This window comes from Drosophila kikkawai, chromosome 3L (genome assembly GCF_030179895.1).
Source record: "Drosophila kikkawai strain 14028-0561.14 chromosome 3L, DkikHiC1v2, whole genome shotgun sequence".
NCBI classification, from domain to species: domain Eukaryota; kingdom Metazoa; phylum Arthropoda; class Insecta; order Diptera; family Drosophilidae; genus Drosophila; species Drosophila kikkawai.
The window spans coordinates 18955737-18977635 of record NC_091730.1 but is presented as its reverse complement, the minus strand read 5'-3'; the positions used below and the strand labels follow the sequence as shown (position 1 = coordinate 18977635).

General features: G+C 41.4%; 4 protein-coding genes across 8 annotated transcripts; all 4 read right to left on the bottom strand.

Moving 5' to 3' along the window:
• Window positions 1-503: 503 nt before the first annotated feature.
• LOC108070484 (uncharacterized) lies at window positions 504-4835 on the bottom strand. Of its 2 annotated transcripts, none has more exons than XM_017160973.3 (6): window positions 3905-4835; window positions 2984-3087; window positions 2784-2922; window positions 2511-2709; window positions 2220-2356; window positions 504-1464 (listed from the first exon to the last, which is right to left on the bottom strand). In XM_017160973.3, the coding sequence occupies exons 1-6, from the start codon at window positions 4136-4138 to the stop codon at window positions 829-831; spliced, it is 1449 nt and encodes a 482-aa protein (XP_017016462.1). In that variant the 5' UTR covers window positions 4139-4835; the 3' UTR covers window positions 504-828. The 2 variants fall into 2 exon arrangements, with proteins under 2 accessions (XP_017016462.1, XP_017016461.1); XM_017160972.3 differs by having other exon boundaries at window positions 2511-2730; window positions 3905-4833.
• A 2540-nt stretch (window positions 4836-7375) lies between these two features.
• LOC108070392 (clavesin-1) lies at window positions 7376-13542 on the bottom strand. Of its 2 annotated transcripts, none has more exons than XM_070285351.1 (4): window positions 8880-8905; window positions 8294-8748; window positions 7942-8232; window positions 7376-7885 (listed from the first exon to the last, which is right to left on the bottom strand). In XM_070285351.1, coding segments are annotated over exons 1-4 (1002 nt in total). In that variant the 5' UTR covers window positions 8881-8905; the 3' UTR covers window positions 7376-7630. The 2 variants fall into 2 exon arrangements, with proteins under 2 accessions (XP_070141452.1, XP_017016330.1); XM_017160841.3 differs by lacking the exon at window positions 8880-8905 and adding an exon at window positions 13378-13542 and having other exon boundaries at window positions 7377-7885.
• Window positions 13543-14940: 1398 nt separating this feature from the next.
• Window positions 14941-18662, bottom strand: LOC108070455 (1,5-anhydro-D-fructose reductase). Of its 3 annotated transcripts, XM_017160937.3 has the most exons (5): window positions 18523-18662; window positions 18212-18379; window positions 17969-18141; window positions 17572-17914; window positions 17312-17512 (listed from the first exon to the last, which is right to left on the bottom strand). In XM_017160937.3, exons 1-5 carry the CDS (start codon window positions 18592-18594, stop codon window positions 17333-17335), a joined length of 936 nt encoding a protein of 311 aa, XP_017016426.1. In that variant the 5' UTR covers window positions 18595-18662; the 3' UTR covers window positions 17312-17332. The 3 variants fall into 3 exon arrangements, with proteins under 3 accessions (XP_017016425.1, XP_070141501.1, XP_017016426.1); XM_017160936.3 differs by lacking the exons at window positions 17312-17512; window positions 17572-17914; window positions 17969-18141; window positions 18212-18379 and adding exons at window positions 14941-15320; window positions 15397-15912; window positions 16057-16224; XM_070285400.1 differs by lacking the exon at window positions 18523-18662 and having other exon boundaries at window positions 16957-17512; window positions 17969-18160; window positions 18212-18475.
• Window positions 18663-18756: 94 nt separating this feature from the next.
• Window positions 18757-21833, bottom strand: LOC108070454 (nuclear exosome regulator NRDE2). The gene is made up of 2 exons (XM_017160934.3): window positions 21092-21833; window positions 18757-21023 (listed from the first exon to the last, which is right to left on the bottom strand). The coding sequence occupies exons 1-2, from the start codon at window positions 21782-21784 to the stop codon at window positions 18795-18797; spliced, it is 2922 nt and encodes a 973-aa protein (XP_017016423.1). The 5' UTR covers window positions 21785-21833; the 3' UTR covers window positions 18757-18794.
• Window positions 21834-21899: the final 66 nt, after the last annotated feature.

Sequence of the window (21899 nt, the reverse complement as noted above, 5' to 3'; positions counted from 1 at the left end):
AAATAGAGGACTTGAAAAAGTGGGAAATTTTTAGTTGAAAGTGAAAATAAGGTGAAATTTATATATTTATCAGGTAAAAATATTGAAAAAAATTTATATTGGATTAAATATGAAAGAATAATTAACTTTAGAATCCTTATTAAATAAAGAGATTTGTGTCAAGTTTTTATTTTATTAAATAATTTATAAAACTTCAGATATATTTCCAAAGAAATCGTGGTGGAATATATATAAATGTATATAAATAATGATAAGCCTTTTAAAATAAAATCTACAGATTTTATAACACACTTTCGGACACCTTAATAATTTGTTAAATATTTAAAGAGTGCCTGGCATACCTGCTTATTTTGAATGAATAAAATTAAAGATAAATAATATCAATTAAATATATTAAATGACCTATTTCATGAATTAGAAACAAGTTCTTACTTCGTTCATCATTTTACCCTACCATTTTCTATACATACCAAATCTACAGATTTAAAAAATATAACCAGAACTGAATTTCATTACTTTTAATCTCTTTAAAAATATATTTATTTTGGAGTTTGTTTTGTAATACTAATACTTTAATGGGTAATATCAAACCCAAGTTTATTATAAGATTTTTCTCTGTCTGATCACTCACATTATAGTGCTGGCAATAAACCGCGTGTTACACGCCGTCGACGTTGAAATGAGCCAAACTTTCCCAAAGAAGCGTTTTACAATTCGCAATTAAATTTAATATTTTTAACGATCGAAAAGTAAATACTCGTACATACAGCATGCATAGGGGCTAAAGGTGATGATGCTATTTACATTGCCAAGGAGCAGCAGCAGCTCCTAGTGGTAGCAGTGCCAGGCAGCTACTCGCTGGCCTGGCGGGGATTCCCGGATGAGTCGCATCTGCTCGGAGCCAGTGTCGCCCGCCTGATTGCCACCCACTATAACGGTGCCCAAGACGATCTTCTTGCCCATCTTTTTGGTGGCCAATGTGATCCGAACAACAATATCCTCCAACTGGTCAAGTCGCTGAAGCGGAATGTCTATTGTACCCTCACCGGAGCCATCGTCCCACTTGGTAGAGAGCGAAGGAAAGAAGATGGGCGACTTCCAGGCATCAATGTAAATGCCATGCTCGAAGGCGGTGGTCTTCACATACACCCCAGAGCTGGCCGTGGCCTCTAGTTCGTCCTTGACCTTGTTGGAGCACCGCATCCGCGTGGTGGTCAGCCTGAGAAGGTATCTGCCGGCATCGGAATTGCTTACATTGCTCATTCCCATCTTTCGCTTCACCTCGGCGGTCATCCGTTGCCAATTATTCACCGGGGCAGTTGAGCTTGGAGTAAGAGTTGGCTGAGTGGTTGGACTTGTGGGCGTTGGAGGTGGCGTTGAGGGATCCCCGACGGCAGACTCACATTCCTGGAGATCACGCACTTCAAGGGCCAGCTCTACCACACCCTTTGCAGAGTTTATAAGCTGAAATAAAGGGAAATATATTAAAATTAATTAATATAATTGTTTTTACAAAAATAAAGATTAATTTTTCATAAGATCTATTCAGGTTTGTCAAGGAGAATCTTTAGAATCTTGTTTTTAATTAAACTTTGTTAATTGACTTACTCTTTTAAAACATTCCTTAGTGAAAAATCCAAATGTTTGCCTTTATATGTACTATATATTGCAGATTTTCCCCTACTACTTTATAAAATAATGAGGAACGTGTATTCTTATCAATATCTGGATTTCGTAAAAGGTTCTGAGACATCTAATGCTCGATATGCTGGCCATTTTGGCTTAAAAACCTATATTTTCATCGGCTATGTCAACAAATTGAAATCGCATCGACTGATAAGATAATTGACCTAAACTAGAGTGAACCAATATAACACCGCCACCCTTTATATGGCGGGGGAAAAGAATGCGCTTGGCTTTCAATTTATCATTTCCCCTAACAATATTGACTCACTTGCACATTAATTTTTTTCGGTTCGGTTGCAATTAAAAATTTTGCTTTCATTTAATTGCATTTTGTCGAGCTGGGCGGCGGTGTTGTGTTTTCCCGCCCCAACCGGGAAGCTTTCACTTTGCACAATTAAAAGCGCACATCTCCATTACCATTTAAAAAGCCATGTCGCGTGTGTTTTGTAACACCGAGTTCGGGTTCGGGTGAACTTGTTTAGCAATAGTCTGGGTCAGGTACGAGGTACCAGTACATGGGTTTTCCTACTCACATTGTTGTTGCTCGGCGATGACTTGGCCACCGTTGTGGTGATATCTTTAATGGGCAGCCACAGCTCCTCCGTCGAATAACACCCCGTTCGGCTATTGCGCTCGAAGAGCTTGGGTTCCAGGTAGCAGGTGACGGAACCTTGGGGGGAAAACACAAAAAAAATACAGATACTTTATGTGCAAGTGTGATGAAGAGATTGTTTCAACATCATTTGGAAAATGATGTGACAAGAATAATATGACAAATTTGAAGACCACAATATATTTTCTTATATAAACTACGATTATTTTACCTATATTCCTCCGTGATTCACTGATAGTCAGTGGTGGCATGGCATCTCTGGCATTCTCAGACTTTTTCTTCCCTTTAACCTGGTCATTATTGGCCTTGCCTCCTCCATTCTCGGTCTTAGCCGCATCTGCAGTACCCGCAGTAGGATCCACAAAACGCTGAACGAAGCTGGTGCTCTTGTCCTTCAGCGAGCGGTAGGTCTTATTAAAACGATTGAAGTTCTGGTAAAAAAGGGATTTAACCCAAGTTTTGCAGATTTGTATGACCAACTCACTGCGGCCGGAAGTTCCAGCAAGGCGTAGACCGTAAAGACCACAAACTGTCCCGAGAAGAGATTTCCCGGCTCCGGATCAGAGCTGTTAACCTGGCCATTTGTTGGGGTAGAGCGTCGACCGACATGCTTCATGGAAGATCTACAAGTATTTAATTACAAATTTTAATAAAATCAAAGCAACGCTTCATAATCACACATACTTGATATCGGGCACCAGGGGAAATTTGAAATTTTCATTGAACTTTGGCCACGTGTTGGTCTGAATACTACTATCCATGCGTTTCGTTCCGGGAAATAGCTTTACCTGTGTAATAGGAAAAATCAGAAATAGATACAAGGAATAATAAATAAATGAGAAATATGTTCAGGGTCGCTGAGAAAATAAACTGAGGTGGCAAGTAAATGAAATGTAAATGCCTTTGTAAATATTTTGCTAAATAGTTGGATATTATCTTGTATTTTTCATTGAAAATTTCCATTGAAATTAAGAATGAGATCTTATTGATAAAGTTACTTTAAACTGAAAATGAAATCAGATTTTCTAGATTCAATTACTTGATTAAAAATAATTAAAGGCTCTTAAAGACTTTAATGAAGGTATGCTTCAGTGTGTAAACTGAATTATAATTAAATGTTTTTGAGATTGTAGTATTTAGATAAGTTAACTGATAACTGAATTGATTAAACTACACTGCTACATGTAACCATTTATGACCCACTTTTAGTCTAATCTAATTGAAAATGTGATTAATTTCTATAGATTAAAAAATATTTGAGAAACTTCACTTTATGTCTTGTTAATTTTATCAAATTTAAATATTAATAAAGGAAGTTTTTATATACGAAATTCTAAACATTTTAAATTTAAATTCTCTACAATTTTCAAATAAAGCGAAAATATGCCGTAAACGTTATATATGAAATAGAAAACATCTCACTTTTAGACACCTTGTATATCTTGTATACCCTATATCTATAGATACATTTCCAATCAGCTTAGATACTTTTGTATCTATGTCATTTATAGGATTGTTTACCAGCGTAAGATACGCTATTTTCACAGTTCTATACAACCCATATCACACATCACATAATATCATGACTAATTAGCACTAATTTACCTTTATCAAATAGCCCTGGACGATCTTGAAGCCGAACAGCGAGGGCAGATGGCGGGCGGCAATCAAATGGACGTTCAGCTCCGGAACAGCTGAGGAATTCTTGAACTGATCACTGTTCTTGGGATTGTCGATGGTGATCTGGAAGCCAATCTCCGGTTCCAGGGTCACCGAGTGCCTGGAAGCCCCGTTCGTGGAAGAATGTTGGCCGGGCAACAGGGCCCTTAGCTTGTTCATGATGAGTGTGGGTGTTTGTTCCTGTTTCTACTTCACTCCGTGTCGCAATGGTTTCCTGGGGGTTTCCATCCGATTGTGCCCACAGCCAAGAAGCGATAAATTTTGTAAGTGACTTAACACCCGCCGCCGACTTTTTCTTATCTACGAATCGTACTTTGCGCTGATAAAAAACTTGCCCCACTCTCGCTATCACTCGCTCTCCCCCGCTCTGGGTATCTCTTGCTCTCTCTGGAAAGTGCAGTTCTCCTCACGCAAAGAGCAATAAACCCCAAAGCTCGTGCTCCCCAAACAGCTGTTCGCTGTAAAGCTCTCTCTCTGTCATTCACACTCTCAGTTACTGCTAATCGTGACCATTGGAATTAGATACGCCAGAGAGCGGCAAACTTATAGATGTATGTAAAAGTCCATAAGTTCAGCTTACAATCTCCAAGATCACTCACTAAACACAAAGATGCAATTTACAAGACAGTCTTACAACCGAAGAACATAAATTTGAATATTTGGGCAGAAGGAGTTCACAGAATTTTGCAAACTCGCGCTACGTGGAGATGTCAACAAGTGCTCGAGAGGTCAGTCCACAAAGCAGAGCACTTAGCGCAACAATTAACGACTTAAATCGAGAACGAGAATGAGAACGCGAATCGGAATCAGACAGTAGACGCTGCTGGCGATCTGGACGCTACGTTCTCCAGCTGTTCCAGCGCTCAACTGAAAAGTAACTTGGAAATTACTTCGTATGCGGCCATAATAATAAGCGTACAATCATAATGCCGACACACAGTTGCTCGCCGCGCACACGCCGCCTACAGCAGCGGTCAAGATCATAGCACTGAAGATACATTCTAATTGGAAGTATATAGATAATATCAGATATTAAATTTATACAGATTTTCTGAGTTAAAGCACTGGGAACAGTTTAAAACTTTGAAAGATACAAATCTGTAGATAAAGTATCTTTATTCGATTATTAAATACATTCATTAATTTAAAACATTTTAATATAGCTTTTAAAAATACAAATAGTGTTCAGTTAATTTTCCAAATATTAAATAAAATATTAGAAATATGTAACTATATTTTAAAAGCAATGCAAAATGACTCAAAATTTGTAATTACATTAGGAACTACAAGGTATAAATTATTTATTAAATATAAAATATAATCAATTTTATGTTATCAATTTATTTATATTAAATTTAAATAAAACCTCACATAAAATTAAATAAAATTCTGAAATATTCTTTACCTATTATTTTTATCTTAGGTGTAATATTTGCTCACACTTGGAGCTAAAGAACTTTTGTTCTCTTCTTGCTACCGTAGAATGCACTGAGATTCTCTCGTCGCGGCTTGTGTCACCGTTATCGCGCAACAAAGCAGCAGATACTTTGAACATGGGAAGAACCTACATACATCCATACAAACGTACATACATAGATCGGTGGCACGTCTCTTCTTCTTTTTCATATTCCATTAAGCTCATGTTGGAATTAACCGCTTATGCCCATATGATACAGTAATGCAGTTTTCATTAATTAGCTACTTCATTAGAACCTTGAAAGAGACCACTATATGTGTAATTTTGTGTAATTTGGCTTGAAATTTGCTTGGATTATTATGGTAATACGACTACGGTCACATCGTCCGTAAAAGGTAAACAAAAAAACGACCGCCATTCGCGGCGTATTACTATGAATTTCTGAATTCCTCGTCGAAGTATTCTTGCATAAATAAATGCAGAATCCTTTAAATTTATGTTTTTAACCTATGATGCTTAAAATTTTTTTAATTATTACCAAAAAAAAATTTTTAATTAAATTTACAGCGCAAGAACCTTGCCATTGCAAAACATATTATTTTTCCTAATTTTCTAATATTTTTTCAGTTCAAAAAACCAGCGAAATGATATAAAAATAAAATTCTCATTGTGAGACCATACTGTCAATGAGCTGGCTAATACATTTTTCAATTACAATTTTCTTCATTAAACCCGTATTTTGTTATCGAGTATCTAGTATATAATATGTAGATCTATCGATTATCGCTCCAATGAAGTAGCTAATGCATTATTCTAATGCATTAGAGCGGCATATGGTCGTCTTGCTCGCACTTGTGTAAAACGCTATAGCGCTGTCAAATCTTTAATGAAGTCTCTAATTAATGCGGCAGTGTCATGCCAGTATTAGCGGTTACACTGTAATTGGGTCTTCTTAGCGGGGCCAGCGAGAGCCTCAGGTAGCTAGGGTCTTCTTGAAATTAACAACTAACCAGGCAGAAGCCACCCACTTACGGGACTTTTCACTCAGATGTCTGAATTAGTCAAATATTTAAGAATGTACTATACACAGTAAAAACTTTGTTCAAGAAATTTCCTTAAACAATTTAGGCTCCTTTTGTGAACATCATTTTGAAAACACTGTAAATAATAAATATAGCATACTTCAAGGCAACCAAAAAAAAGCTCAAAATCATGAAGAAAATAATTTCTAAGGTTTATGGTAAGAATTATTATTTTTGCGAAGTCTTTAAAATTAATGAGTACAAAAATAAAAATATTTTAAAAACAGGTCTTATTTTATTTTATTCTTATTGAGTATATCTAAAGAATTAAACGAGTAAATTTAAAACTTTTTACTTACAAAATGCAAATTTATGGTTTTAATCTCAAGACCCAGAGTTATTTCTTAATAATATTTACTGTACCTTTAAGGTGCGGTGCTGCCAAAGTCGTTTCCTTCCGCTGTTAACAATGCGTCATATCTCTTACCGATGAGCAATATTTGAGTAGCTTTTATCAAAAAACAACTGCCAAAGAGAGATAATAAAATTATTTTTTATTCAATAAGAGAGTTATTTCAAAAACCTTTGACTTCCCTTAGGTCTTACCATTGTTTTAGCTGTTCAATAGGGAAAATACTGTAGATACATTTTTTGCAGATTGAAAACCTCTTTTTATAGGTCCCCAAAATATCTAAATCTTTTTAGGAGTTTAGATATATAATAGTTTATTGTTTTAAGTGACCATTAGTGATGATGGCTCAGCACTGTTTGGAATATCTCTCATCAGAGAGATAATTTATTAATCTTATAACTCAAGATTACCAAGTCATTATATATTTTTAAACTACTTCCCATTAATTTTTACTACAAAGATAAACGCTCTCAAGTAATTCAAATTCACAAGAATAAGTATATACATATATTTAAATAGACATTCATTTAACATAACGTAACGCATGAATGGAATATACAACTGGGGGAACTCAAAACCACAGTTCCCAAAAACCTACTTTGGTCTAAGGGCTCTGGGTTTTTGGACGGGATCGAAATCTCCGGCGAGACCTTGGTAGTTATACAATATAGTGGTGATGCTTGATTTTTTTTTAAATAGGTACGAAGTGTGCATGCCCGCGCGTCTTGTCGACTGTCTCAATGGTATCCTGACCTATCCTAGCTTAGTCTAAGGGAATGGGGTATTTGCTGAGATGGCGCCTAGTCCACCTCCAGTTTCCTAAAGCTGCCCACCACACCAGCATCAATATCACCGATATCGTTGCCAGCAAAGTTGGCCGCATCCTTGGTGATCTCAATCTGCATGTCGTCCAGGGCGAGGATAGCCGCCCGGCGCTTGAGAAGCTTCGCTTTGAACTCGGCGATCATGTCGGCGATGGGCACGGTGCCGCCGTACTCCTTGGGCAGGATGGCGGGATCGATCTTGGTCTTCAGAATGTCGACATTCTTGTGAACCTGCGGGGGAAATAGAGTAAGTAACATCCTTGACTAAGCTTGGTCTTTGAACTCACAATAATTCGCTTCTTGAGCTTATCGCTCAACATGGACACACCCAGCTCGATGATCCTATTGGCATAGTGGGGAATATTGACAAAGTGTGTCTCCTTGTGTCGCATGGGCGTGGAGTTCTGAATGCACTTGACAATGCTGCGCAGGTCGGTCAGTGACCAGAGGCTAACAAAGCCCATGTTCATGCCACTCTCATCGTTGATGTACACATATCCAGCCACCTGAGAGTCCTCATCATCTAAAAGAGCCTCGCAGATCAGACTGTGCACGCGAGCCATTTGCACCGAAGTAAACTGGAGTTTTAGATATTTAATTAATAACTTTTCCTTATAATTTTCCCAATTTTCAACTCACCTTGTAGGGATCAAACTTGGCAGCCACGGAGAAGAGCACCTGACGTCCTGTGGCATCGCGCTGTGGCAAAGGCACCAGATATCCATTCTCGAAAATCTCGTTGATGGCCGGATCATTGATGTCCAGATTCTGGAACCACTGGGGGAACAGTTGCCGGATGGTCAGATAACGCTCCAGCATCTCGCAGGCAGCGGGCACGGAGAACTTCTTGGTGCGCAGGAAACGCAGCAGGAAAATTGCATCCGTGCGGCACTTGCGGATGTGTGGATGTTTGTCAATCCACTCGCGGAACTGGGCCAAAGCCTGACGCCTAATGTTCTCATCCTCATGCAGCTCCTCCTTGGCCACCTGCTTCATGGCCGGACTCAAGCCGCAGACATAAGGGTCATAATCTCCACCAGAACTGGACGCGGGTCCATTCAGTTTTGGTTGTTGCAGCACCTCGGTCTCAAGCACTAAAAGAGGAAAGAAAATCATTTAATTATTATATAATTTTATTAATTTTATTAATTTTAGAGATCAGAATTGAAGAGCTGAAAATACTCAGATAAAAGCACTTGAAAAATATCTCTTGCCCAATTCTCACTTTCACTTTTATATAAGACACGTGACCATGGCCAAACACATTTTCCCCAAGACTCTCACGATTTACCTACTAAATTTCCCTTTTAACTGCCATAAAAGTCATTTAAATTTGCAATTAGTTTTGGTTGCTTGAGCTAAGAAGATGTGAAGAATGTATTAACTAATTAAATACTTTAGGAAAAATATGATAAAGCCTTAAAGGTAAAAGGAAAAGAGGAATCTATTAAACACAAAATAAATTTAATAGAGTTTAGATTAAATTACATACATTCATTAAAAACCTTTCCTAATTAATGTTTATTTAGAAAGCAAGTTTCCTTAAATACAAATACACATATTTAGTAAATTGTGAAATAAAATTTACAAATATATGTGAAGTTCTTTGAATGTATTTTCCATCAAATTTCATTAGACTTTACATAAGGCAGATAAATCATAAACGTATTTCTTTTAAACAAAATTAAACCCATATATTTATAAAAAGTTTTAAGGGATTACATAAAGATTAACATCTTTTTTACTTCTACTTTTAACTACCCACTTCAAACGTGAACTCTGCCAATTAAAATTAATCCAGATGAAAGCGAAAGCTGCTCTTAAATATATCTCAAAATAAGCCTTCAACTGCACTCATTTAATCTAAATTGAAAAATTAAATACCAGCTCAACTATGTAATGCCTCCCGCCTCTTTATGTTTCGAATTCCACTCAAGATATGATAACAGTTTAATTAAAGACCGCATTTTTGGTCCACTTGTCAGCGAAAATCCGTCTGAAAATCGCCACTGCCACTGCCAGATTTCTTCACGGCGAATATAATTGGCCAGTTGCCCTTGGTCAGTGTAACCGCCAACGAACTGAGCCGAACTGCTACCATACTTTGTTGCGCAATCCAAAAAATGTTAAAACATTCATCGAACTCGAAGTCGAACTCTCAAGGGTCAGCGCAGTTTACTGGACCAGCCAGCGATATATATATGTGAGATATGCCCACATAGATATGCATACCAATTAATCCCACTTGACTTTTGACTGCACAATGTCACGGAGACCGGAATGGTTAGGACTGAACCAAAGCGGAGTGCAATGGCTTGCGTGGGCTTCCAGCTCACAGTAGCTCGGCCCATTGTGGGTTTGAATATGCATGAGGATGACTCTTTTTCGTTGGCCAATCTCTGACAGAAATGGTGGTGCCATTTCCGCGATAAAACACAGCTGATTTTTTCGCTTTTACAGAGGTCCATTGACCGTGACCCAAAAATCTCAGCCGGCTCTGACACTGCTTTGCATATGAATCGACTAACATAAGGCTTGGACCCACTGCGTTTTGTCATCTCTGTTCCATCTCCATCTTCAGCTTGAGCTCCAAGCTCCAGCGACAGCCCCATTTAAATTTCTAGTCGTAAAAACCCCGACGAAGGTCGAGAGAAAGATGACTGCCCTGTAATTGCGGATCGGATGGATGGCTATGGCGAAGGCGCTGGCAAACAAGGTGGCGGCTACGACCAACTATTTTTTGGTCAACAAACTGTTTATGACCAGTTTGTTCACTTTCATGGCCTTCACACAGTTTTCTCAACGCAATCGATCCATCGCTTGGCGTTGCTGATGTAAAAAGGGGGGGAACAAAATTGAACGTGTGGAATTGCCCCTGCTTTGAATACCTCCAAAAATTGATCATCAGGCCTGGATATTATATATATATGGCCCAAAAGAGTTCGGCTTTGGTAACTCGATCATTTATGGGCCATACCCCTGTCCATATGCCGTGCTGAAGATGGCTGGCTGTCCACTGAAACATGCGATTTGTAATTTCGTGATCGTTTCTTTTGCGTTTTCGTTTTCCGGTCCGCCAATTAGCCCTTTCGTTGGTTACATCACAGCATAAAAGCTGCCAAACCGAACTACATACATATCGTATACATATCTGTAAGTATAGTACGGACCACAATATCGACGCGCTTATTTTGTTTATTTTTTTGGTAAGAGTAAAGAGTGCAGGCCCCGAGAAATGCTCAAAACTGGTTTTCCCATCCCAATCCACTCCCCACACTATACAGAGAAAGAAAAGTAACTAGCGAACATTGTTTAAGGTTTAGGTTAAGGGCAGCAAAAACATATATGGGTTTTGAGGAGCTTACTTCATTTTCATCTTATTTTAATTACTTTTATTTATTTAAATATTTATAAATTTCAAAATAATTTGGGCAAAGTTTGTGTTTAAATACTTTTTATAAATAATACATTTCTGAATAGGTTATAAAAAATATTAAAGCCTGCATTGACGATGTATTTCAACTTATTTTAACTCTTAACTTTTAGAATATTATATTTTAACAAATTATTTTAATTAGTCAAATGAATCCAGAGTTCTTTTTTTAAGTGAAAAATAATTAAAACTCTAAAACCTAAATGTCTCAGATGCTAAAACCTAACACCAACATTTTCTATCGTTAAGATTAAAAATGATCATTTTACCCAAAAAAAAATTTAAGGCAAGATTATATAAAAGTTATCCTTAAAATTTAAGTTATAAATAAACAAGCAATTATTTAAAAAATATATATTAAATTGATATGGATAACAAATCAATGAAATGTTTTATCTTCACCTTCTTATTTTCTTTAAAGAAAGAAATAAAATCTTTTTTATGCCTAGATGAGCACCCCTTTTTTTGTCAGTGTCTTTTGCTCAATCCCACCCCATGACCGTGCACATTGGCAATATATGCGTTAGCTTTGCCTCAATTTCAAACATTTGGAATATATACGAGCTACTAGCGAATTTACGACTTGACGATATTTGCATCTGCCTTTCCGGATTGTCATGCAGATTGCATTCTGTCACAATTACAGGGGCGGAGATCGCTCCGATCGCTAATGTTCCCCGGATGAGTTGTGCTTTAGATATATTCATGCGTCGAGAATCTAATGGCGATGTAGTAGAGTAGAGTCATTAGGCAGCCTGGCCACGTTCGCTAGCCAAGGCCTCCTAATCCAAGTCATGTTGTTGGTCAAGTCAGGGTCCGAGCAAACACTCCATTAGTTGCACTCGAGGGGATTTACTGGCCTACGGTTTATGGCGCCCAGAATAACAGTCGAGGTTGCCGCTATTGGTTATTGGTCAAAGGAAATCGTCACGTCGACGGCTGAGACTGCGTCCCTGGCAATTGCACAATAGCCACTGCCACTTGCCATGAATATTTATATGCGAAGCGCACAAATTGCATTATATCTACACTCGAACAACACTCGCACAAGTACAAGCAGCCATCTCAACTGGGCTTTTATGGCGTTGGCCAACTTCGGCCGAGAAGACCTTGCGGGCCTCGGCAATTAAGCCAGCAAACAGCAAACAGAATTACAAAACCCGCGACGAGGCTCAAACCTCTCAGCACTCAAGACTATTGGCCGTAAAATAATTGGCTGCAGCGAAACTCTGACAGTGGGTCAATACAGGGTGATTAAAAGGGGTATTAAAAAAGCCTAATCTTTGGTTGGTTACGCCCACGCACCTGCTATTAAAAGCTAGCATCTATCTAGGTGCACTGAGGGAAAAATAATACAGAAGTATAAATTAAAGTTTACAAATTTGTAAAATAATTGCTTGTGAGATTTCTTAGAATTTAATTAGGCCTATTGGATTAATATGATATTTATTTGTAAAGAGTGAAAGCTGAAATTATGAATTTATTTACATTATATTAATTCTTTTAATTCGAATTTAAATATATAAAACAAAAATATTGCTACTAATAAATTCGAACTGATATTATAAATTCATTAACCAAACTTTCAACGAATGCTTCTTGTTTTTTTTTTTAGAAATATATTGTTTTATTATTCATTGTTTAATGATCATTAATTTCCACATATATTTCTTTGGTAAACAATTTTAGTTGGAATATTTAGTATTTTAAGTTAACAAAAACTATTTAAAGTTGACAAAAGAATGTATCTCTTGATAGGATAAACAAACTGCTTACAAAATTATCCTTTTGTGAGTTTTACTAAGTACTTTTAGAGATTATTAAGCACACTTTAATATTATTAATACAGAAAAACAAAAGTTTATCATTTTATTTTCCCAATATTAAAAGCTAACTGATAAGAAGGGACAATTTAAACTTTCTTTCTAATATGTAAAAGATATCCTTGCTTACAAGAACTCAATATTAAAATCTCTAAGCTCTATTTCCAGACCCACCAATATTTTTCCAACCCATTTTCCATATATTTCCGGCAGTGCAGACAAAGTCTAGCCTAAGCCAGGTGGTAATCCCAGGTAAACAGTAGCAAAACGGTCTACAAATGTCGCTGCGCATACGCGCAACTGCGCTGCAAAAAGAGCTGTACTTGGTGAAAGCGAAAGTTTTTCTTCGGCGCTATATGAGCTTTTCCCAGGTCTTTTACATAATGCCCCCGATGATGGCACACATCTCTCTCTGATCCTTCGTCGCTAACTTCGAATGTGGAGGAATTCTGTTGGTTGAAACTCACTTTTGATTTAAGCACTGGCACTACTGGGGTTTCGACGGCGGTTTCACAAGTCGCTCTCGACGTTAATCTTATATAACAATATTTGTATCCCCGGGGCTCTAATTGATCGCCGGAATATCCGTGTTTGAGCTCCGCAACGACTATGGCGAGACGATGTGAACGTGGGCACGCTTTGAGCGAAACTGCCAATTTTCGGGCTGAAAATTTATTTAAACCTCGCTCTCGGCAGCCGCGATTTCACTCAGGCTCAGCTTGGCTCAGCTCGGCTCAGTCGTCGGTTGAGTGGAACCAGCAGAGAGTGAGTGGAGCAACCCGAACCCAATCCGAACTTGGGGATGGGATGGCCGACGAAAAGTGGTTTGGAAAGACTGACTACTGACGTCTTCGTGATAGTATTCTTGGCCTGGGTCAAGGTGGCGCATGCCAGCAATCCTCTCAAGCCAAGCAGGGCCAAAAAACCCGGCATGATGATTCCTCCTTGCCACGGGAGTTCAAGAAGCTAAACGATAATAGTTTGATTCGGCGCGTGTTCACTCCTAAGTATCTCTTGTTTTTTAGGATTCACGCAGGGTGACGTCACCTCGCACCGGCTAGAGGTGACTATTTACAAAGGTCTAGGGGCGAGCGGGAGGCGGTGATTAACCCAAATGTACTGAGCAATTCTCAACAGCAATTAGCCAACATCACCTAAATAACCATAATACTTTCATGCTTCATTTATGCGGTTGGCGGATCTAATAGCTTCCGCATGATATTTCATATATTTGGTGGGTATCCCAATTATAGATCCAGTGATAAGTGGGAATTCCAGAAAAACAAATATTTCGGGAATAACAATGATTTTAAAGAATCTAATTGTATAGAATTAAGGATTAAATAAACAAAATCTTTTAATTGCTTCAATATTCTTTCTAGTTAGGTCGAAGGACTATAAAGTCCAACGTCTGTTTCCCAAAGATTTTAAATAAAATATTAAACAAAATATATATAAAAATGGGAATAATAAAAATAGTATAATAATTATAAATTCTGTAAGTTTTGGTTGTTAGGCTTTATGATTTAAATGCAGGGCCCTACCATATTCTAAGAATAATATTTTTTACTCAATTAAACTTGAGAACTTGTACAGACTTTCCAAAAACCAGACTTAGGAATACATTATTTAAGATACTCACAATTCTAAATACTTTAAAACATAAAAAATTAAAATGTACAGTTTACTTTAAGAATGGAATTTTTTTTCAGCTATAACTCGTGTTCTAATATCATTAAAAATGGTTTATAATGATCACACTTTCGTTCCTTTATGATCTTTTAGTTCTGATGACTTAAGAAAAAGCCATTAGCCATTAAAAGTGTCACATTTTCATTGAGTCTTATTCCAAACATTTTCACCTTTTCCCCGTTTTATGGCCAAACGTGCCGTGGCAAAGATCTATGCTCCCATTTGATCTCAGTTTTCTTAAATATTCCGCTCTTTTCAAGGAAGGTGACATATTATGGGGCAAGCAAGCACAATGACCTTAAAGCGACAAGTGTTTCTAGCAAAAATTAGAATATATATTTGTATGTATATGTGTAACAAAATATTTTTATTCGTGATTACGTGTACTTCTACAATACATTAACATGTCAGAGCTGCATTTGTGTAAGAGAAATGATGCTGTGCAAAAGGTTTACACTATCTGTCGGCAACACTGTTCTACATTAAAGCTGTGACCGCTCGTTGGCTTTTTTCTTCTAGTTTAAAACTCAATGGCAAAGGGATAGTACTTGTGGTTTTGACCCTTGATTAAATTTAATGGCACCACACGTTCTCCGGTGTGATACCCATCGAGAACGGTCATCTCCTCGGGGGTTAGCTCAAAGTCGAAGACATCGAAGTTCTCCGAAATACGTTTGGGATTCGATGACTTCGGAATGGGGATAACGCCCAAACCAACCTGTAAAAAGTATATAAATTAAAATGGGTCTTTAGGAAGAGGAGAGTATTCTCTTAGGAGAGTCTTCTCTTCTTACCAAATAACGCAGCACAACCTGCGGAGTTGTCTTGCCATATTTCTGGGCAATAGCCGTCACCTCCGGGGAATAGATAAAGTCAGGCTTTTGAATATCAGGCTTTGGCTTGCCCAACGGCGTGTAGCCCGTCAAAGTGACATCGTTCTTCTTGCAGAAGGCCGTCAAAGCCTTTTGGTTGAGAGCAGGCGAGCACTCCACTTGGTTGGTGACAGGTTTGATCTCACAATTGGCCAAAACACGTGCCAACTGTTCGCTATTAAAGTTGGACACTCCAATGCTGCGGACCAGACCCAACTTCACCAGCTTCTCCATTGCCTTGTACGTGTCCAGATAGTCCACATCGCTGAGTTGGAGCACATCGTTCTCATCCTTCGGCATCAGGTTGGTCTCGTCAGTGTACTTGTAGCCCACTGGCATGTGCATTAGATACAGATCGATGTAGTCCAAGCCAAAATTGGCCAACTGCTTGCGGCAAATTCCTTCCACAAGAGCGGGATCATGGAACACATTCCACAGCTGAGGGAGTTACATTTGTGAAAGGATGAAATTTAATTTAATTAGTATATTATTTTGAGGAAATCTGTTTTATATAACTTTTTATATATTTATTTGTATTTAGAAGACTTATTTTTGGTAGTAAATACAATCCTTAATCCTTACCTTAGTCACCAGGAATATATCCTCGCGCTTGACCACTCCCTCGGCTATCTTATCCCTTATGGCCTTGCCCACTTCAGCCTCGTTTTGGTAGAAAAAAGCCGTATCAATATGACGGTAACCCACATCGATGGCGTGCTTCACCGCAGCTTCGCCTTCGTTGTCCTTGGACTGGAAAATAAAAAATTATTAAATTAAATAAACATATTTAAACAGATAAAGACGTTCGTAATAATATATAAAAAAAATAAATAAATCAAATATATATTGTGTACGTATTTAATATATTCAAAGTAAATTTTCATTTGTACAAGGATTATTTATTGGAAATCAAGTCTATACTCTATATATCACAAGGGTCTGGGTCTTTGAATTCCGCCCGCATGGTCTCCAGCATGACATACATGTAGTCTTCGCTGTACTCCAACTCGATGTCGCGCACCAGATCCACTTCACGCTGCAGCTGGTGTTGGAAAATGACTTCTCGATTTAGTTCTTCGGCTTGTTCCAGCATCCGGTCGACCAGTTCATCGGTTTGTTGGTAGTTTTCCATCAATATCTTGGCGTGTTCCAAAGCCACACAGATATCTTTAGCCTGTGGACAACGTGGCGACGGAGGCGGCGGTGGCGGCGGCAACGGTAGCCGGGCGTTCTGGGACTGGACACCACGTGGAGTCTGTGACCGCACTTCCTGCTTCTGCAGCCTGCGCCCTAAGCGGCCCCGAGTGCCGACGAGCTTGGACTTTGAGACTTCAGTCTTGACGGATGATGTTGATTTGGTTTCACAATCAAGGGGTTTATCGCAAAAATCTGTCACGCCCTCCACACTGCTCATTTTAAGGCGTCGGGCACGATCCACCACGCTGGCGAGGGCGCTTTCCAAGGAATCGCGCTGGGTACTCGGCAGCTCCACTTCCTCTTCGGGCTTGGGGAGTTTCGGTGGATTCGCACTCATCTTCACCAGGTATCGCAAAATGGTAGCATAAAATATAACTAATAACTAAAGGCGATCTAATTGTGAACCGAAGCCAAATGTGTGTGTCGTCGCTTCCAATATGATATAGTTTTTATGTCAGGGTCGGGTATCGAATGTCTAGTTTGGAGCCCGACAACAAAATCCATGACAGTTTCACAGAATAGGCAAAGGGAGAGATGAATCAAATTATGATTTTAATCTTTTATCATCTTTTTTTGTAGTAAAAAGTAAATTTCCATCTGCAATTTGTATCCATATAATATATTTTACCGCTTTGAACTTAATGTTTTGTATAAATTCGATTTAATAAGGATAATACTGATGGTGCTTGGCCTTCTCAAACTTCCAGATTCTCTGGCCCCGATTGAAAGACTCAAAGTGGAGCAGCTCCTCGGTTGTAAGCTTGAAATCAAAGACATCCAGATTTTCCTTAAGATGCCCTTTTTGTGCCGCCTTGGGAATAGGTACTGTGCCAAGGTCAATCTACGAAACATTCGCAATTAAATATGCTCTTCCACTGTTCAAACTCTGGGTGTTCTCACCAAATATCTAAGGACCACTTGGGCGGGTGTCTTTTGGTATTTCTTAGCCATTTCCACAACTTTTGTATCCTTATAAAACTCAGGCAAGGGTCGGCCGGTTGTGGGACGACCCAGTGGCGAGTAGGCAACTACAGTGATGTTGTGCAGCTTACAGAGCTCCATCAAAGGGATTTGCACTAGTTCCGGGTGACATTCGATTTGAAGAGCAGCGGGTTTAATACGACAACTTAGCAGCAATCTCTGCAGTTGATCCAAATTAAAGTTGGACAATCCCAGGCTGCGTACGAGTCCCAAGTCCACCAGTTGCTCCATGCTTTTGTAAGTGTCCAGGTAGTCCACGTTGCTGGGAAATCAGCAAATATCAGTTTCTGGCTGCCGATGGGGGGCCTCGACTCACTTTGTCCACAGCTCTCCGTTCTCCAAATGCGGCATCATATCCTCATCTGAGTTATAATGGACGCCCACCGGCGAGTGCATCAGGTAAAGATCTATGTAGTCCACGTCTAGCTGTTTCAGCTGCAACTCACAGGCATATTGCACCCTTTTCGGTTCGTGATAGATGTCCCAGAGCTACGAGGATATTGATTTCCTATATATGTATACCCATCAAGCACTGATTCTAGGACGTTCGACGACTCACCTTTGTGACCAGAAACACCTGTTCTCGCTGCACTTTTCTCGCCCCCACAAATTCACCCAATACCTTGCCCACAAGTCCCTCATTGCGGTACAAAAAGGCGGTGTCTATGTGACGATAACCCAGTTCTAGGGCGTGGCGCACTGCATCCACACAGCGAGATTTCTTTAGCTACAGATAACGTACACAACATACTTGATTACGATCCGGAGAATTTCACAATTGTTCTAAAGTTCCGAAAGAATGGAAGGTTCTATGCGCGTTTATAATCTGCCCATTGATTGATTAGCTTTTATCTAGATTAGGCCACTTACATTGTAGGTTCCCAGGCCCAGGATTGGCATTTCATAGCCATTGTTTAACTTGACAGTCGGAGCTAGCTTCATGTTTAATGCAAAATCAAAACTTAATTAAACTTGATCGCCGAATCGCAAGAGGTAGCCGGTTCGAAGTGTGACCGTATTCGAGTAAGCAAAAAATACCACAACATCCTACATATATTACCGTTGCATGTTTAAATATTTTATAATATAATAACGCAATTTAAATAAATTGTTTATTTAAATAATACAACAAAGTTTAAAGTCTAGGAGCCTCGCAGGATATTCAGCTCCTCGGGCAGAGCATAGATGCGCAGCTGCTTCTCGATCATCACGTCCTGAAGATGGGCCAGCTCCTGCGGCACATAGATGGCCCCGTCCATGTACAAAGCCTTGTCCCAGGGACACTCGTCCAAGGCGGACACCAGGCACTCTTTGCTCCGCTCGAAGCTGGTCCTGGTGTCGGAGAGACAGCGCAGGTAGATGCGCCAGTAGAGCGAATTGCGGCGCAAAATCTGATATTGGTTAGCCTCGATCTCCGAGCGATTGGTGTTCCGCGGCAGAAAAGTCTCAAACATGCTGAGCACGCGATTGCGCACGGTGGCCTCCACATGGCTGCGCAGCTCGGGATGGCTTTGCTGCTGGTCATGGTCCAGGATCCTGGCGAACCGACAGCGAGCGGCAATGACCAAATGGAGCAGCGACAGGATGCCGGCCTGGGTGCGTATGATGCGGGCGCGCAGCTTGTGCCACTGCAAAGTACCGAAGGTGGCCCAGCGCTGCAGGAAGACCAGGTTGCGAGGATATTCGTGGAGTCCCTGCTCTACTAGCTGCACCACTTGATTTTTACTTGTAAAGGCTTTCTCCGCCAGAGGCTTCTCCGGCACCCGCAGCTGGCTCAGCACTAGCTGCATTTCCAGGACCTGCTCACGGAAGAAACGCCTGCGTTCACTGTTCCTGGTGGCTGCGAAGCTCAGCTGCTTGGCCAGCAAACGATCGAGCAGGACATTCGTTTCGGCGCTGCGATGCTCCAGGTTCCAGGCCAGACAGTGGGCTCGCAAGAGGATGAGCAGCCTGTGGGGCTGAAAGTACTCCTCCAGGGGCATCTCCTGCGGCATTCCGTCCAAGGCCAATATCTCCATGTTGATCTGTTCCCGGCTGGTAATCTCATCCAGGCTGTGGCACATCCTGCCGTTGGCCCGACCCATGCAGATGCGGTAGAGTAGCTGCAAAGCCTGGTCGTGGGAATTCCGCGAGATTAGCATTTCCGCATAAATCAAATAAGCATGCAGGACATCCGGAGAGCCAAAGGAAACATCATCCTCCTCCTCCTCCTGCTTAGCCAGCAGGGTGCGGAATATGCTAAAGGCTCGAACAGGATCATCGTCGCGCTCCAAAACCTCGAACTCGCACATGGCCAGCTCGGTGTAGAAGCGGAAGACGTGGCGATTCTGCTCCAGGCTAAACATCTTGCGTATGCGGGAGCGGCTCTCCTTGAGGTACTGCTCGGTCAGCTTACCCGTTAGCTTGTGCAGCACCAGCTGGAGTCGCTGGAAGCGCAGCCACAGGACCACAAAGAGCCGACGCTTATCCTCATCCCCTTGAAAGGCCTCGCTACACTTGAGGAGCAGCCCACCTATGGTGGCCGCATACAGATCACTGCCCAGGCAGTGCGGCATAAAGCTGGGCGTGACGCACAACTCCCGGCTCAAGTCCAGCAGGGCCGAGAGGAAGTCGTGGTCTTGGTCAGTCGGTGGCAAAGCATAGGAGCTCCGATCAGCCAGGCCAGCGAGTAGCATCTCAATGGCCTCCGAGTCACCCAGCTGAGCGTCGATGCGCTTGCTCAGCTTCTCTGCCAGGCAGTCGCTGCGCACCAGCGGCATCTTGGTCAGCTGCACCACCAGGAGGAGCAGCTGCAGCCGATTTCCCGGGGCCTTCAGCGGGTATATGTAGTGGCAGACATCGTCGCTAAAGATGAAACGCTGCGGATCCAGTCCTCCCTCCACGGCATCCGTCGACGAATGCTGCATCTGCGGATACGGCAAAAAGTTATACGCCTGACGCAGTCGCTCCACCCGTGTCCAAATCTCCGGCAGCGGCATGCCCGACTGCAGCACCAGCTCCTCGAACTCAATCAGCGGCAGCTCATCGGCGGCCCGCGCCTCCAGACAGTCCACCGTCAATCCGGGAAAGTTCAGCTCCAAGGCCAGGCGCAGCAAAGCGAAAACATGATTATTATTCGCCGACTGCCGAAGGAAGAGCACACAGTTGTGGAACAGATCCAGCATTATCTTGTCCGTGTCCACGGTGTCCAGCTGCCGGCTGGAGGTGTCCGTATGCCCCAGATGCATGCGACGCATGCTGTCCTCGTAAATGCGCAGCACATCCGGCACATTGCAACGCGCCATGGTACCCTGGGTGGCCATGATCAGGCTGCTCCACAAACTAAACACAAAGGGGCTCTGCTGCAGCATAGCCTCCAGGCGAACGGCCACCTGAGGGAAGGAAAAGTTTAGTTACAAGCCAAAAGAGTGATCAAAGGGGGGAGAGGGGGAGCACTCACCTCACTGGCCGGATAGGCAGCACTGGCCGTTTCCGTGTACAAACGCAGTAGCCGCTCGTTGGAGGGATGATGGCCCAGGGCCGTTTCCAGGGTGTGCAGCTGGTGCTCGGATACCGCCAGCCGATTGGCCTTGTCCAGATTGAGCTCCAGCAGACGATGCAGCTGCAGCCAGTGCTCCAAATGCTGCGGCTCACGCTGGACCAGCACCTTGGTGTCCATGAGTTGGGCCTGCAGTTTGGCTATCTCCTCCGGCGTGGGACCACTCTCCGACGGCACAGGCGCTAGCTTTGTGTAGCGTTGTAGCTTGGAGCGAGGCCAGAGCTTGGCCTGGACCTGGCTGTTATCCAGGAGATGAGGTAGCCGGCGCTTGTAATGCGGCCGGGTGGGTTTGGTCAGAGTTCTAACCGTTCGCAGGCTATTGTTGCCTTTCTTGTCAACGTAGAAGCCATCGCTTCGGGCATCGAATTCCAGGCGCAGCTGGTGCACAGACTCCTTGGGCGGTGGAGTCTCCTCTTCGCCGGAGGAGGAGAAGGAATCATCAGAACTGATGTGGGTTTGCTCGATGATTTCCCGGCCAACATTTGGCATTTCCTTTTCGTAACTCTTGTTGCTCTTCCAGGCGGTGCTCGAGGTTGCAGTAGCTTCTGTGGCTGCGGGAGGCTCTCCCCCGCCATAGGCGGGAAACAGGGACATGGCTTAAACACTTTTTAATTAAAAAATTTGTTTACAAACAGCTGTCCAGTGTGACTAAAGAAAATAAAGAAAATCCTTAAACGCCACGAAAAGGTTCATTTTCATGGCTTTTCAT

Excerpts from the sequence above, each read along its gene's own strand:
- LOC108070484 (XM_017160972.3), bottom strand. The coding sequence starts at position 4,138 with ATGAACAAGCTAAGGGCCCTGTTGCCCGGCCAACATTCTTCCACGAAC. Across the intron at positions 3,088-3,904 it reads TCCAGGGCTATTTGATAAAG|GTAAAGCTATTTCCCGGAAC; the intron begins GTAAATTAGTGC and ends CCTATTACACAG. Across the intron at positions 2,731-2,783 it reads TGCTGGAACTTCCGGCCGCA|AACTTCAATCGTTTTAATAA; the intron begins GTGAGTTGGTCA and ends CTTTTTTACCAG.
- LOC108070454 (XM_017160934.3), bottom strand. The coding sequence starts at position 21,784 with ATGTCCCTGTTTCCCGCCTATGGCGGGGGAGAGCCTCCCGCAGCCACA. Across the intron at positions 21,024-21,091 it reads CTGCCTATCCGGCCAGTGAG|GTGGCCGTTCGCCTGGAGGC; the intron begins GTGAGTGCTCCC and ends TCCTTCCCTCAG.
- LOC108070455 (XM_017160936.3), bottom strand. The coding sequence starts at position 18,594 with ATGAAGCTAGCTCCGACTGTCAAGTTAAACAATGGCTATGAAATGCCA. Across the intron at positions 15,913-16,056 it reads ATATATTCCTGGTGACTAAG|CTGTGGAATGTGTTCCATGA; the intron begins GTAAGGATTAAG and ends TAACTCCCTCAG. Across the intron at positions 15,321-15,396 it reads AGGTTGTGCTGCGTTATTTG|GTTGGTTTGGGCGTTATCCC; the intron begins GTAAGAAGAGAA and ends TACTTTTTACAG.
- LOC108070392 (XM_017160841.3), bottom strand. Across the intron at positions 8,233-8,293 it reads CCAAGTTTGATCCCTACAAG|TTTACTTCGGTGCAAATGGC; the intron begins GTGAGTTGAAAA and ends CTAAAACTCCAG. Across the intron at positions 7,886-7,941 it reads AGCTCAAGAAGCGAATTATT|GTTCACAAGAATGTCGACAT; the intron begins GTGAGTTCAAAG and ends TTTCCCCCGCAG.